General features: G+C 38.3%; 1 protein-coding gene across 1 annotated transcript in view; it reads right to left on the bottom strand.

Moving 5' to 3' along the window:
* Nucleotides 1-14,417, bottom strand: part of AGMO (alkylglycerol monooxygenase) — a 140,593-nt gene extending 126,176 nt beyond the window's left edge. Inside the window, exon 1 of the mRNA XM_075419229.1 lies at nt 14,372-14,417. Within this exon, the coding sequence (XP_075275344.1) occupies nt 14,372-14,417 (46 nt within the window). The remainder of the gene's footprint in view (nt 1-14,371) is intronic.
* Nucleotides 14,418-15,029: the final 612 nt, after the last annotated feature.

Here is a 15,029-nt window from a genome sequence, read left to right as displayed (position 1 = left end):
TAACCTACAGAGTTGCAATCCAGTAGCTTAATTAGGAAATTTCGCTAGGCACTCAACATCTGATCCTTCCATGATGTGAGATGTGCTTTTTCTGTGCTTTGTTCAGTATTATTTCTGTTTTTCAACCCTCTCCTTAAGTTACTGTATGCGGTCAGCAAACTATTTAGTGAGTGGGCTAACTTACAATCAAGTAATACATGGTATATGCTCCCATGGCTTACAAGCCAAAAATTGGAGCAACCTTCTACAAAACCTGCCTCCAGAATCTGTGCACAAGCCAAAACCTCCTGCTTGATCTGCTGCCATACCAGTTGAAAACACAAAACTGCTCCCACACGAAAAATCCACAATAAGATCTGCAAAACTTAAGATGCAGAATGGTCTAGGGAAACGTGGGAAGAATCAAGACACGCCAAAGTATTACATATGCTACCCAGAACAAACAACGGGCCAGACCATATCCCCTCTTAGTAAGAATCCAGGGGACTGTGAAATATACTCAAATACACTTCTGAATCTGTAAAATACTTAAGATATCACATGCTTAGGAAAGCAGAGCTTTGCCAGGTCAAAAATAATGGTCCTCTCAACACATACATGCCCTATGTTATTTCCTGGCATCCTCGTAAGCATAGGACATCAATGGAAAAGCTAGAAAATGTCATAGTGTTCCCAAAGACTCAGTCTGTTCCAGTAGCAGTAGTTCCCCTAGAAGCTAAGCTACATGGACCAAACTTCCTGCAGCATAGTTATATCAATGTAAACAAAAGTCAGAGTCTCTGTTAATTACATTAGGAGAGTCCTAACCCATGGCCTGTGAGCTTCTCATATAGTTTCCAGGAACTGAAGACTCTCTTTCCACACATGCCATGGAAAACCACAAAGCAATAAAGGTTATTAGGTAAGGATTCAGAAATTAATTCACAGTGACTGAACCTCTCACTTTGCTCATAGTTTTAATAGAAAATGAATGTGCATGCCTTTGTGAGGAAAGATATTGAGAAGATAAATGATCCAAACCAATTTTAGCATGCAAATGTTGAATTTGGACACTCCCACAAAGACAAATAGGAAAAATTCAAAAGATGAACAAACACACAGAAGGAATGAAGTTTCAGGAACATTTATAGATGTAACCTCTGAAAAAAGTGGAATATTTGGCAAGTCTTTCAGTATGCAGCAGGTCTCACACAAATTCTGCTATACCAGCTTGCCCAGCCACCTTGTTTCTCACACCTTCATGAAGCCAATTGTTGAAGTTCTCTAGTTGCTTGGAGAAGCTCTGCAGCTGGTTAAAGTTTTGTTTCCCTGAGCTCTGGATGATCTCCATAGCAAAGATCTGAGCCTTTGGATCGTGAGGAACCATGACGTGGCAGCTGTTACACTGCCCCTTGTCTCTTCCGTGGGTGTATGCGGCTTGATTTGGGTATCCTGTTTTCCAGTTGTTCTGGCTTTCATAACAGATTCTAGGTGTAAGATGCTGAAAACAGCTCTGATTTTTACCAAAGACTAAATTGGTGCCACAGCAGTTTCAAGGATGACTAAATCATAGCATAAAATCCTGTTTGTGAACCCAGTCCCAAGCCATGTCAAGCATTTCCCACCAATATTGACCTCAAGCTTTTCAATTATCCATTCTTCAGTGAGGGTTCCTACTGCTTATAGCAAGGTTTATCCACCTTACACCCTCACAGCCTCTTGATTGAGTGACACAGTATATGTTAACTTCTGCAGCTCATTGATGTAGCAATTTTTTGCAGCACTTAGCTATTTCTGCACCTTTTTCACTACAAAGAGGAGCATATGGCTCATTAATTGCACAACTATAAATCATCCTGTTGGTGAAATTAGACTGATATGTTAAAATAAAAACGTGCAGCAAATTTCTGTGTAAAGAAGAAGATCCTCAGCAGCTGGTGCAAAGTGATCTGTGCCACTTTATACAAGCTGCAGATTTGACTCAAGCTTCTCCAAATATGGCTGATTACAGCACTGGCAATTCCTAGTTCTGAGCATTTGCCAACCTGTATAATATAACTTGGTGTTACTGAATACTGATTGTCAAACTGTGGTATAAATGTGTGAAACACATTAACTGTGACCAAATTCACACTCTACTCCTTACCTGGATGATAAAGAGGACTGAGATTAAATTAAACAGTCTTTTTTTTTAAAAAAAAAAGTTGCTTCAGATAACCTACTTTTTTTTTTTACTTCAATTCTTTAATTTTTTCCTTCTCCCAAAGCGTCTCAGCCACTGAAATGTCAGTTTATGCAATTCGAGAACACATTCACCTTGAAGGATCTTAGAAGGAAATTGCTGGAATGAAGTAGAAAAAAAAAGAAGATAATTCTTCTTTTGGTTTTTTTGGTGGAGGAGTAGGGGTGAGAGTTCTTATTCTCCTGTATTCTGGGCTGTCTCTACAAAAGATTGATGTCTGGTGTCACCGTTCGGAAGTGCAAACTGTTCAGCTTCATTGCAATCTATGTCCTCATCCTCTTGCTCTGCAGGATACCACATACTTTGGCAGGCAATATTCAGATGGGAAGCACTTTAATGGCAAGAATGGATGCCAGTGAAACCTTTTCCCACAATGTTCAAAACTCTGAAAGTGCATATGTTAAAGTGACATAAAGCTGCAGGATATTAGGAAGAAAACAGTAACTAACTTAGTCACATTAATCTTACTTTTTGCCCCTCAGAACAATACAATCAAAGAATGCTATGGACGTACACACACACACACAAAAAAAAAAAAAAAGAAAAGAAAAAGAAAAAAAAAAGGATGAACTGGAATGAATTAAAGTCCTCCAACTCAAAGATATAAACACTCTCTTTCAAAGGAAATATCCATGGCTCCTTCACATAACTTCTACCTTGTAGGATGAATTCCTGCATTCATTTATTTGGTTCTTCATTTTTCCAAGCCAGATGCAGTAAGAATAACAGGTGAATGGAGTTACTCTGGTGTAAAAGAGGAATTAGCTCTACATAATTTTCTCTTGCAGAGGGTATTAGATGATTTATTAAGCCAAGTTCCAGAATGATAGATGTGTGGAAATGCAGACTAGATTTCAAAGGAGTCTACTGAAATTTACTGAGATATCAGGAAAGCCTGGGGGACATCAAGACACACACACATGCGCCTTGCCCCCCCCCCCCCCCAAATAAACTTTTAAAATATTCTAGAAAAAAACATTTACATTCAACTTTCGCCCCACTCCTTCATAGATTTACAAATCATAGAAAAAGTCAGACAGACACTTCGGGCAACGCACAGGAGTTTTATACTTTCTATGGACCTGATCCTAAACTTACTGAATTCAGTTGAAAATTATCCATTAACTTTAACAGATTTTGAAACAAGTTTATGATATAGTATACCATTCAAAATACAGGACAGTTAACACTTTGAAGTCAAATTCAGGTTTTTAGTGGGATTGGCCACCCATATTTATTTACACATTTATTTTACAAGTGTCAGATAACTTCTCTGAGAAATATAAAGAACCAATGCAGTCAGCACCTGATACCATGTTCTTAATTTAACAGTGATAGATCCATTATATTTGGTAGTCATACTGCTTATGTACAGCGTATGTGATAAATACGAAACCTCCACTTCTACAGATTACATCGGGACCAGTGTTGTCAGTACTTATAGTCTCATTCCTAAAAGCACATAGCTAGTCATAGGTCCTCTGTGTTCATCAAGTAATTAAATTGTATTTTTCATACAATACATTGGTTCTGGACACTATTAAGCATGCTGAAACTTTCATAGCCTTTTCCGTTTATCATTCTAACAAGAAGGACATGGAAGCCACATAGACAGACAGATTAGATAAAAAAAGCAGGTCATAGACAGCTGTCAAAGGATGTAGACTCAATTTAAAGGTGAAAAAGAAAGGGGGCATATAAGCTTGCCTCCATACCCTACCAAGCTGGGATCCATCTGGTAGAGCCCACCCCTAAGTGTGTCAGCTAGGACAGTCTAGAGGATGCCTCCAGCACCAGAATGCCATCCTCAAGGTTTTCTCTCCCACTGCTCCCTGCCTTGTCCCTTCAGCAGGGAACAAAGACACCTGCCTAAATTAGGCCTACACAATTAGATCTTTACATTGGAGCCATCCATAGGGTTACAGGTACCCACAGTATGATCAAACACATTTAGCAAAAGGGCATGAAACAGCCTTTAAAAAAGCCTTTTGCTTGAGTGTCCATTGCTACTGATGCTATCTCTAGAACTTTGACCATCAGGAGGAGATCTTTAAGGTCCCTTCCAACCCTTACCATTCTATGATTCTATGAGCTATTTTATATTCCATTTCCTTTTTCCCCAACATATTAATAAATGATTACTAGCTGAAGACTCGTAAAGCCACACGCAGCAGAGTTTCAGGTACAGAGTTCATTTCAATGTTTGCCGTAAGTTTTGGTAGTGATGTTTGTGGGGCCAAAGCTGCTCCAGCACTGCCAGCAAACACTGAAACAGATTACTGGTCTGGGAGTGTAAAATGAGGGTTGGCAACAATAGCAGCTAACAGACAAAGCCGGAGGTGCGGGGGAGCAGGAATACCAACAGGCTCCTATGATGCTAATCCAGACTGATTTGTCAAAGAACAGCTATAGCGCTTGACCTGTAAAGGCACTCCTCCCACATGCTCACTGGTTTTTGCAGCCACATGTGTCCTGACTGATGTTGCATTTTCTAACTTTAAAGGGCTACAGCTAGTGGCTAGATAATTACTAGCAGAGCTAACAGAAAGGAAAGGATTTCAGAGACAGAAAATACCAAGTATGGAAAGGAATGATTTTTTTTAACTGATTAATACATCCCACTGTAAATTAATTAATTTTTACCCTTTATTGGTTTGCTCTAAGATATAAAATAAGCTAAGACTAAAAGCTCAATGCAAGAGACATCTGTTGCACTTTGTACTTTCCAAACACACAAAAATAAGCATTAAAGCTATGAAGTGCAAGATACTAGACTGCAGACTTACCTCAGCCACTAAAACTGCATATAGGAAACAGGTCTGCCTAAGAAAAATAGGCTCCTCTATTTTATAAAGTGTCATTACTATCTGGCAAGGGTAGGGTAGTTTATATTTTCAGTATAAAAATAGAAGGTTTTGCTGCTTTGAGATCTCTGGTTAAAATCCATTGCTAGACAAAAGAAGTGACCCAAAATGAGAGTATGCAGTTGGCCTCTTTAGGCAGTTTGTGCCAAATGAAACTCTAGTCTACCAAAAAAATCTAGTTACTCCACAGCCGGTCTCCTCCCACAGTTAGCAGGGGAGGAGAGGGAAACAGAGAATCTTTATCTGCAAAGTGTTGATTTTTTTATGGAAAACATACTTGTGAGTACAAAGTTTTACAGTGTGTTAAGACATATCAAACAGTAAGCACTTATGTATAATTTCATAGGATATTTTATATGCACGCCAGTGCCCATTATCTCTATGCCCAGCATGGGAGCTTTCTAAACTTGCACGTTAAATAACTGCCCCCTGTTCATCCCAGTGCTAAGTTACATTCTTTGGTAGAAGGCCGCAGCAATGGATGAAGTCTTTTTTTTTCAGCTGCTCAGCTAAGAGACACTCAGTGGCAGCTGAAAAATGGCCAGAGGGAAGCACAGCACAACTGTGCCAGTCCAGGCTAAGAATATCCTTTGCAAAAAACCCAGAGGAATTGCTAGGAGCTTACACTAGGACATCAAGACCCAGATAATCAAAGTAGTATAATTTACAGCACCTGGTGCCAGTATCACAAAACCTAGGACAGTGGCAATAGCACAGTAACCTTCTTTATTTCACATCCAGGGACCAGGAAGTAGGGGAAAAGGAGAAAAAAAAATAAAAGAAGAAAAAAGAAAAGAAAAAATGGTATGAACATAAGTGAACCTAATTTAGATTTAGCTGCTGAAACACATCAGGACCGTATGCATATGTGTTTATATAGAACTTGAAGGATACGAAGGTTGACATTATTTTGCAGAAACTGATCAAACCATTGTTTAAGTGATTGTCTATATAATTTTTATCCTATTTAAATAACATTCCCAACTATTTAACCACCGCCACAGAGAAGCAGCATATCTGATAAAGTAAATGGGAATTGAGAGATATGGGCAGAACAGTAGATTTCTCTGTTCCTCAGTTTATAGAATGAAAATATTACTAGTCAGGGCTATTGTTTACCTCCCTCTGCTACTAGCGAAAAGAACTGCAGATTAAGAGTACTAAATACTCTCCTTATTCATAGAATAGTTTGAGTTGAAAGGGACCTTTAAAGGCCATCTAGTCCAACACCACTGCAATAAGCAGAGATATCTTCCACCAGACCAGGCTGCTCAGAGCCCCATCCAACCTGAGCTTGAACGTTTCCAGGGATGGGGCCTCCACTGCCTCTTTGGGGAACCTGTGCCAGTGCTTCACCACCCTCATAGGAAAGAATTTCTTCCTTATATCTCATCTAAATCTACCCTTCCTCAGTTTAAAACCATTAGCTCTTGTTCTATTGCTACAGGCCCTATTAAAAAAGCCTGTCCCCATCTTTCATATGAGCCCCCTTAAAATACTGAAAGGCCACAATAAGGTCTCCCCAGAGCCTCCTCTCCTCCAGTTCTCTGATCATTTTTGTGGCCTCCTCTGGAGACACTCCAACAGGTCCATGTCTTTCGTGTGCTGAGGGCTCCAGAGCTGGATGTAGGACTCCAGGTGGAGTCTTACCAGAGCAGCGTTGAGTGGCAGGATCATCTCCCTTGGCCTGCTGGCCATGTTGCTTTTGATGCAGACCAGGACACGGTTGGCTTTCTGGGATGCAAGTGCACATTGTCAGCTCATGTCCAGCTTTTCATCCACCAGTACCCCCAAGTGGGGCTGTTCTCAATCCTTTCATCCCTTGCGCAGGACCTTGCACTTGGCCTTGTTGAACCTCAGGAGGTTCACATGGGCCCACTTCTTGAGCTTGTCCAGGTTATTCACCCCCAAAATTACAAGAAAGATAACACTAACTTGATAAAAATTGGAGAAAATAATAATAATGTCTTAGCAGAATGTAGGTACAGACTATAAATACAGGTGTCCGTTCTTAAATCTGAAAGAAAAGTAAACCTCTGCATTTTGTATTTGGTCAAGGCAATCACATCACCACATCAATGTTCACCTAATTCTATCACACCACTCTTCTAATCATTCACATATTTTCTCTGAAACTCTATTACAAACCCTTAGATCAGGCGCATTTCTTTCTGTGCATTTGTTGAGCATCCAGAACCTACCAGCTCCAATCTCTTCTGAGACTTTGGGATCTCCTGTGCCATAAGACCACATAAGGCCTGAATAATCAACATTATAAGGAAAGATTTATAAAGGTGTACAAGAGACAGCTACATTTGTTCCTGGAATAGGATAGGACTGGTGAAGTAGAGCTCAGTGGAAAAGCAGGTGGTTGAGATTATAATGAACCAATCAAACAAACTCAGGCAAGCTGGACCAGATGGCTTTTTTTCTGTTACTAATATTACTTATGTTCCTATTCAGCTGTAAGAAGTTACAAATAGTTTACCTGTTCAAATTTTTCTGACTCAAATTACATAAGATCAATGCTCTCACTTCAACATCACATTAAAAGTTATCATGACACTGTCTGTAGTTGTATTTAATAATTTACAATGCTGCTTACCCAGAGGAGAAACTGTTAGGTGTAACAGAAGAAGTTTTGCCTTTTACAACACAAATTACATAGCAAACCATATAAAAAGGGAAAGAAAAAAAATCCCCAAAACTTCATCTAGAGGATTAAGTGCTACTAGATACAAACAAAATCTAAAGTTAAACCATATTTCCTGTATCAAAAGATGAAAACTTTAAGGAAAACTAATGTGCATGACTAACCTGCAGTCACACAGATTGCATGATACATTAATCTACAACTGCACCATCCATGTCTAAATCTCTCCTTCAACTAACATGGGTCATGGTTCAAAGGCTATAAAATTAAATTCAGGAAGGCATTTCACAGGTGCAAGAAAAAAAATTAACATCTCTAAGGTCCCAATTTGCATTAATTTATTTCAAAACTATACAAGCATTTTTCACATATAAAATAAAGCTTATTTTAAAATTGAAACTAATGTGAGAATAGGTTTTGCATGACAGCAGATCTAACTTACTGTTAGCAAAGCAAATTTATTACTAGTTGTGGGGTATACTCTGATGCTGTAAATATTCTAATAATCCAGTAAAAATGTTAACAAACAGTACAGAAGTGACAAGCTTTACAATATTATGACTGGATGTAAGAGAAATCCACTCAACATCTATCTTTACTTTCCATACTGGCTCTCTCCACTGTAATTTGATACCATACATTTTGACATTTAAGACAGAGTAAACTGTGCCTATCATACACCTTACAGAAGTTTAAAAATTGTTCTGCATTTATGTCTATTTACATTTTAAATGTCATCTTGGTGGATTAGAGTCTGAGTTTTGATTCAGCTCTTCAAGCATTTCAGGTTCAGGAGCATGAGGCCACGTGAAGAACTGCTAAATTCCAGTTCACATCTATCAGGAGCCTTAGAGGAAACTACAAAAATGTATAATCTATACCTACTCTTCATATGTTTATGTTGCAGTTTAACCCAGCAGCTGGCAACTAAGCACTAGACAGCCATTTGCTTCCCCTTCCCCTTCCCTCCCCCCAGCTTGATGTGGAGGAGAAATGGACAAAAGGGGAAACTCATGGCTGGAGATAAAGACAGTTTAATAATACAACAAAGGAAAAATACTAAGAATACTAATGATAATAAGAATGATAATGAATATGCAAAACAAATTATATGCAACACAATTTTCTCACCACTTGATGACCAATCCACATTCAATCCCTGAGCAGCAATCATGGAACACAGAAATCATGAATTTCGCTAAATTCCTGAAAAAGATCAAACTCCCACACAAGTGAGGTTTCGAACTCATGGAAACAAGAAGAGCAGATAGCTCCCTGCCCTCCAGTCAACCCCCATTCATAAACTGAGTATGATGTCTCTGGTACGGAATATTTCCATTGGCCAGCTTGGCTATCTGTCTGGCTATGCTCCCTCCCAGCTCCTGCACACTTACTCATTAGCTGAATATGAGAAACTGGAAAAAGTCCTTGATTTCATAGAAACAACTCCAAAGATCAGTGTTACCAACATTCTTCTTGTACTAAACCCAAAACACAGCAGCTACTCAGAGGAAAATTAACTCTATCTTCTACCCCAGCCAAAACTATATTAAAGCAGGCACAGAACATGGTACTTCCTTCAGCTACTAATATTCATAGTGATTGATTGCTGCTTCATTTCCTCATAATTATTCCAGAGGCATAGTGCAGGAACGGTTTGAATTTAAAAATATACTATGGTTCCCAACACAAATTTTCTTCATCCTGATTCTGCAGACCTGCAAGTATTTTAATTGACACGTGGTATGGGTTTTTGGCTGGTTTGTTTACCATTTCTAGTGACAGTACACAGCACATTTTCTTTAAACATACTGGGCTGGCCTGGCAACAGAATGACAGACAGAGTGAGCATAGCCAAAGCTGATGGAAAGAAGCAGACTTTCCAGGGAGCACAGAAGAAAAAAACTTGCGTGGGGATTATTCAAACCAGGATATCACTAGAAACTTCTTGGAGTTACACCCCTCTCCGGAAGAACACAGTGGGCAGGAAACACATGGGTTTTCACATCTTTTTCCAGCTTGACACATTTTGACGTTTTGGGGTATCTGTATTCAGAGAGTTTTCTTGTTCCAATTTATACATGTATCCACTGTTGTGGTAAGACAGAGCTTTAGAGGTTGGAAGCCTTCACTATATTCCAGCATTCTCGCATTTCAAGGAAAGCCAGACGAGCAGTTGTATCTCAAGGGTCTCGTTAATTTGGGACCTGCTACATATGGAGATGTGATTATTTGTGTGTTCAAGTGTTTTGTTCAATCAGAATCACAGAAATTTAAAAATGCTTCTTCTATTTTGAGCCATGTACAGTCTCGATAGCCTTTGTGTAACTGAACAACTGAAATGACTTACTGTTTATTCATGTATTACATCAGTTAAGGCCAGTCTCATTATTTCAGCACAATAAAATAAGCATTAATGCAAGAAATTGAGCTGAAAGAGTTTATTACGCAGCAAAATACAGTGAGAGGTAGTTGTGGAGAGTTTCTCTTGAAGGCAACAGCTATAATCCCTGTGTGATCATCTGACTAAATATTACGTTAGCGTACTGTATATGCAGATGTTCATTTATGCAGATTTGATTCTGCCTTTGCATATTTTAATGAAGATATTTATTCTGGACTACTTACTCTCCCCCTGTTTTAATGCAGCACAGAAGAGCAGAATGCTCACGCATAATCAGTCTGAATATTGGAAGGACACTTAAAAAGTGAAAAGAATCAAGGGCAAAACCAATATATTCTACGCCAGCCACCACAGTCTTTTCTATGACTCTTCTAGCATATTTTAAGTCTATCCATATTCTGCTTGACTTAGCTCAACAGATAAACATGCACAAAATGGGAAGTACATAGCAAGCACATTTCTCAGAGAATTCTCAAAAGCCCAAAATAAATAGCATGGTCACAACTTTCTGTTCACATTTATTTCAAATCTCTTCTCTTCCAATAGACAAATCAAGTGAACTGATCAAATCAGTCTCAGACCTCATGGTTTCCTGAGCCTAACCAAGGACAAAGATCTGTTTAAAGAAAATCTGAGAGTGGATTTGCTGTGAGCATTGGCATTTTTTAATGGTTTGAAGATTTTTGAGCAGTCTCTTTTTATCAAAATTGCTTAGAATCTTTCATTTTAATCCAGTTTAAGGATAAAAATAAATTATTCTTTCTATACTTATTTTTATTATTAAAAAAATAAAAAAACTTGAAAAGGTGCTCTGATTTCATTACTATATTGAGTACGTCTGCATTTTGTTTTACATTATTTAACTAGTTTTGAGATAGCTTAAGTATTCTCACCATAATCTGTTATATCAAATCAGGGTAGACAAAAATGGTATATAAATAGATCTCAGGAAAAACGTTCCACTCTCAAGCAGCTTTTCAGATAGGGCTTAATACTGCAACACGCTGAGGCCTCAGCAGAGTGTATTTACAGTAGCCTGTGTCAGAATTCTCTCGACCTGCAGTGCTAGACTAGATAATGACACGAGGTAATAAAGTCTGTGAAACAATGCGACTCTTTAGAGAGTTTAATTAATAAGTTTTCTTAAACTCTAGAATTTCACGCCTTTGGTGTCCTACGGATTTTAGGAGCTTACATATAAACTGCGAACCTCATGACCCAAGGAGTATGCAGTTGATGACTCACCTTTGCCCTACCTTAACAATATCCTCATGGGAAACTCTGTTTTGGAATTAGGCCAGTTTTGATGACCCCAAGTGATGCTTGTGGCAGTTAGAGTATGGTCAAAAAATACCACCTTCTATTCATGGCCATCCTCTACGGACCAATAAAACTCTTGACAAAAAAACAAGAACACTCCTCTGCCCCTGAGCTATTCACTCTCTTTGCATGTCAGGATGGATTTGACTTTTCTTCAGCCCACAAGATCAATACAAAATCACTTCAAACATGGAAAAGAGGCAGGATACAGACAACATGCGAGGTGATCTTGTTTGGTTTTGAGCTCTGAACAGGATGGCTGCTTTGAACTTATGCAAACGTAAAATCAAGAAAGCTGAGCAACATGCACATAAGATTTTGAGTCCATAAACATGCCATACTCTGTGTACTTCTTTGTAAGTGTGTTGCCATATATTATCTAGTGATATACCCTCTGCAGTACAGTCACCCACTAGTATGCAGGTAGAGATGACTGACTACAAACACGGATCCTTCTTATGGCCTATTTTACTAGGCTAGTTTTCAGCACAACTGAACTTTAACACTTCAAACGTGCATGCAGGGATTTGCCTGTGGCCACTATTTTGGATTAATGAATGAGCCCTAGAACACCCTGCATATCTAATGAGATCTCCAGCTGCAACCTAGAATGACAATTTATCATAGATGAGATCTGCTGGGTTCTATTAGGAAATGGTTTTAGAAGTAGGGGAGTGAAGATGTCACAGGTCACAGCCAAGGGACAGCTGAGCAAGCCTGCTGTGATTAAGGCAGCCTTACACAACTGTCATGAAAAATTTTCAGCTCAAAATACAACATCTGTGCAACCAACTCAACCATAGCAATTGTGAGGACAATGACCAAAACCCAAGGAAAATGATACTACATTCTCTCATAAAAAGTACTTCCCACAAGCAATCAGAATTTTACAGGGTTTGACTGAGTGAAATCTTGAGTTCATAGGGGAGAAACTGTAAGGGGCGAGCAGAAGGGATAGGTCAAATCCTTTATAAATAAGCATAAGCTACATACTTGCTATGCGTGGCCTCAGTACTGCTGAGGGAGCCATGAAGGAAAGCCTCCAAGAAAAGAGGCTAGGGGATATAATTTAAGAACAAAGAAATCATTAATACTAATATTCCAAGGAGACTTTAAGAGTTATAATATTAAAAACTTGTATCTTATAACTCCATAGATACAAAATATGCACTTTAACTATTTACTTACTAAGTCCAAAATGTCTTAATTTCTTTACAGCTGCAGGAAAATAAATGACTTGGTTAAGCAGTTAATGGAGAGAATCAATGCAATGCTAGGGACAAAGGATAGTTTTTCATGAACAGTACTGTTAACAAATCTTAAAATAGATCATGATAAATTTAAATATGTCAGTATTTTAAAAATAATTATTCTTTTTAAATAGGCATATTTCTTTCAGTGGGAATTTGAGTTAAGAATAGGAAGCGTAACAGGATCAAATTTCAATAGCACTAATAAGCTGATTAACAACATATATATTAACAACTTATACTGGTATCTAGCTGATCAACCATATTTGTCCGTGGACAGCAGGATTAAGCAAAAACCATAAATCATCTTGCTAACATGAATCACCCCAATGGATAGCATCCTGCAGGATTGTGCAGACGAAGTACTAAAGCATAGATAAGAACTCAAAATTTTTAATAATACATTTATACACATTATATGATCATTTATCTCTTAAAATAGTATTAATTTATTAATTATCAAGTATTTATTATTATTAAGTATTAATTATTAATGCTTCTCCAGTAAAAATTAAATTTATCATAGATATGTTGTGTCTTCAAGTTAGTAATTGTTACTTGAAATTTTGTTTTCTGTTCATTTCATACAACAGACATTATAATGCAATGGATACCAAAGATAAAGTAAAAAATCTCTAATTTATTTCCTACAAGAGTGTTACAAGTTAATATATATACAGTTTTAGCTAGATGATTCAGAGATAGTAATAAAGGGTAGCTATAATATTGCTTGTAGTTTAAGATATCCAGTATGTCTGGATCTTACACCTACGGAAAGTCAAAAACATGCCTTTTTGTGGCAGTATAGTGGATCAGTAAATTGGATCAGCTAAAGGAAAGAACTGATGTGCACCTGAGGAACAAAGCACTCAGGGTGCGATGGCATCTGGACTTGAAGGAGAAGAAAATGCCAGGGGAGAGTGTGAATGGAGAAGAATGATGGTGTGGCAGAGGGTTGTGTTTCTGGATTTGTACAAACCCCCGGTGGCTTGTATGATGGGGGAAGCGATCGGCAGCCATGTGCAGGGTGACAGGGAGTGGGGCATCAGGGCTGCTCCCTTCAGAGACAGTAAGCATGGCTGGAAGTGATTAGTAAAGTGAAGCAAAAATAAAGAGGTAGTCCCTCTCTTCTAGAAACCGCATGTAATCACCTGACTTCACTCCATGCAAGCACTGACGGCACTAAAAGGCAAACATGTACCTAAGCCATGGCAGCATCTAAGTTTGAAGAGGTAAGGCAGACAAAGTACGAAATGATGCTTCCCACCCACACATGCAAACAAACTTCATTCATTAGCCTTATGAATCTAAATATCTTTGAGTGTTTTTAAGTAAAGGTCTCATGTTCATGGTACAGGAGCACATCAGCTGTGCTGTGAATTGACACACTGTGCTGCGCTGATGGTGGGATCTGCCAGGCAGTTGTGCTCTGCAGTGCATCTGCGCAGTCACACTGCACATAAAGGCAGAATCCCGCATACATACAACTTCTCTGGAAAGTGCCACTGTGGGTTTAGAAGGATCTTTTAATTAGGCTGGTGACAAAGACCACAGCACACACATCATTCTAACGTAAATCTGATTCACTTTGCTGGTGTTCCTCACACACAGCAAGAACAGTTTCAATATTTATCTCTAAATAATTCACACTCCTCTTACCTGAATCTAACTTCTTGTTAAGCAGCTGTCTGGTCTGTTCTTCCATCAGCCTTCACGTGTTTAGAGGCATCACTTTGCCACCTTTAAGCTGGAGACCCAACAGCTGCTTTTATTGTCATTTTGAAAGTCTCAATTTGCCGTCTCTGCTGAATCCAGTTTCAATTTTAGAGATCAAACTGATGTCCAGATGCTACCGATGTATTTAAAGATGCATGGAAAAAGAAATGGGACTTTGTTTTCTGCCTTTCACATAGATTTATTTCCTAGAGACTGTGACAACAATAAATTAAACCCTATATAGGTGCAATCTTTTTACAGTTTCCAGGAAACCAGCTGATTGCATCAGTTTGATTCTCGCAGCTAATTCTGATTTTTAATTTCAGAAAAAAAATCTACTTAAAACATGTATTTTCTGTGTAAAAATTCCTTAGATTGGAATGCATATGTGGAAAAACTCTAAAGTTTAGAGGTGTTTAGATGCTTTTCTTCCTAGGACTAGAAATTGAAGGGTTTTTTTGTCTTAAGGATAAGAAAAAAATGGAAGGAAACATATTCTTCTAAAACTAACAAATATCAAAATACTTTTATTGTTGAAAGCTAAAATTCTGAAGATAGTTTTCCACTAGGCAATGACACTGGTTAAATTTATAGAAAAAGT

The sequence above is a fragment of the Opisthocomus hoazin genome, chromosome 4, assembly GCF_030867145.1.
Source record: "Opisthocomus hoazin isolate bOpiHoa1 chromosome 4, bOpiHoa1.hap1, whole genome shotgun sequence".
Lineage (NCBI taxonomy): Eukaryota > Metazoa > Chordata > Aves > Opisthocomiformes > Opisthocomidae > Opisthocomus > Opisthocomus hoazin.
Note: the sequence above shows the minus strand (reverse complement) of the source record. Positions and strands in the feature narration are given on the sequence as shown.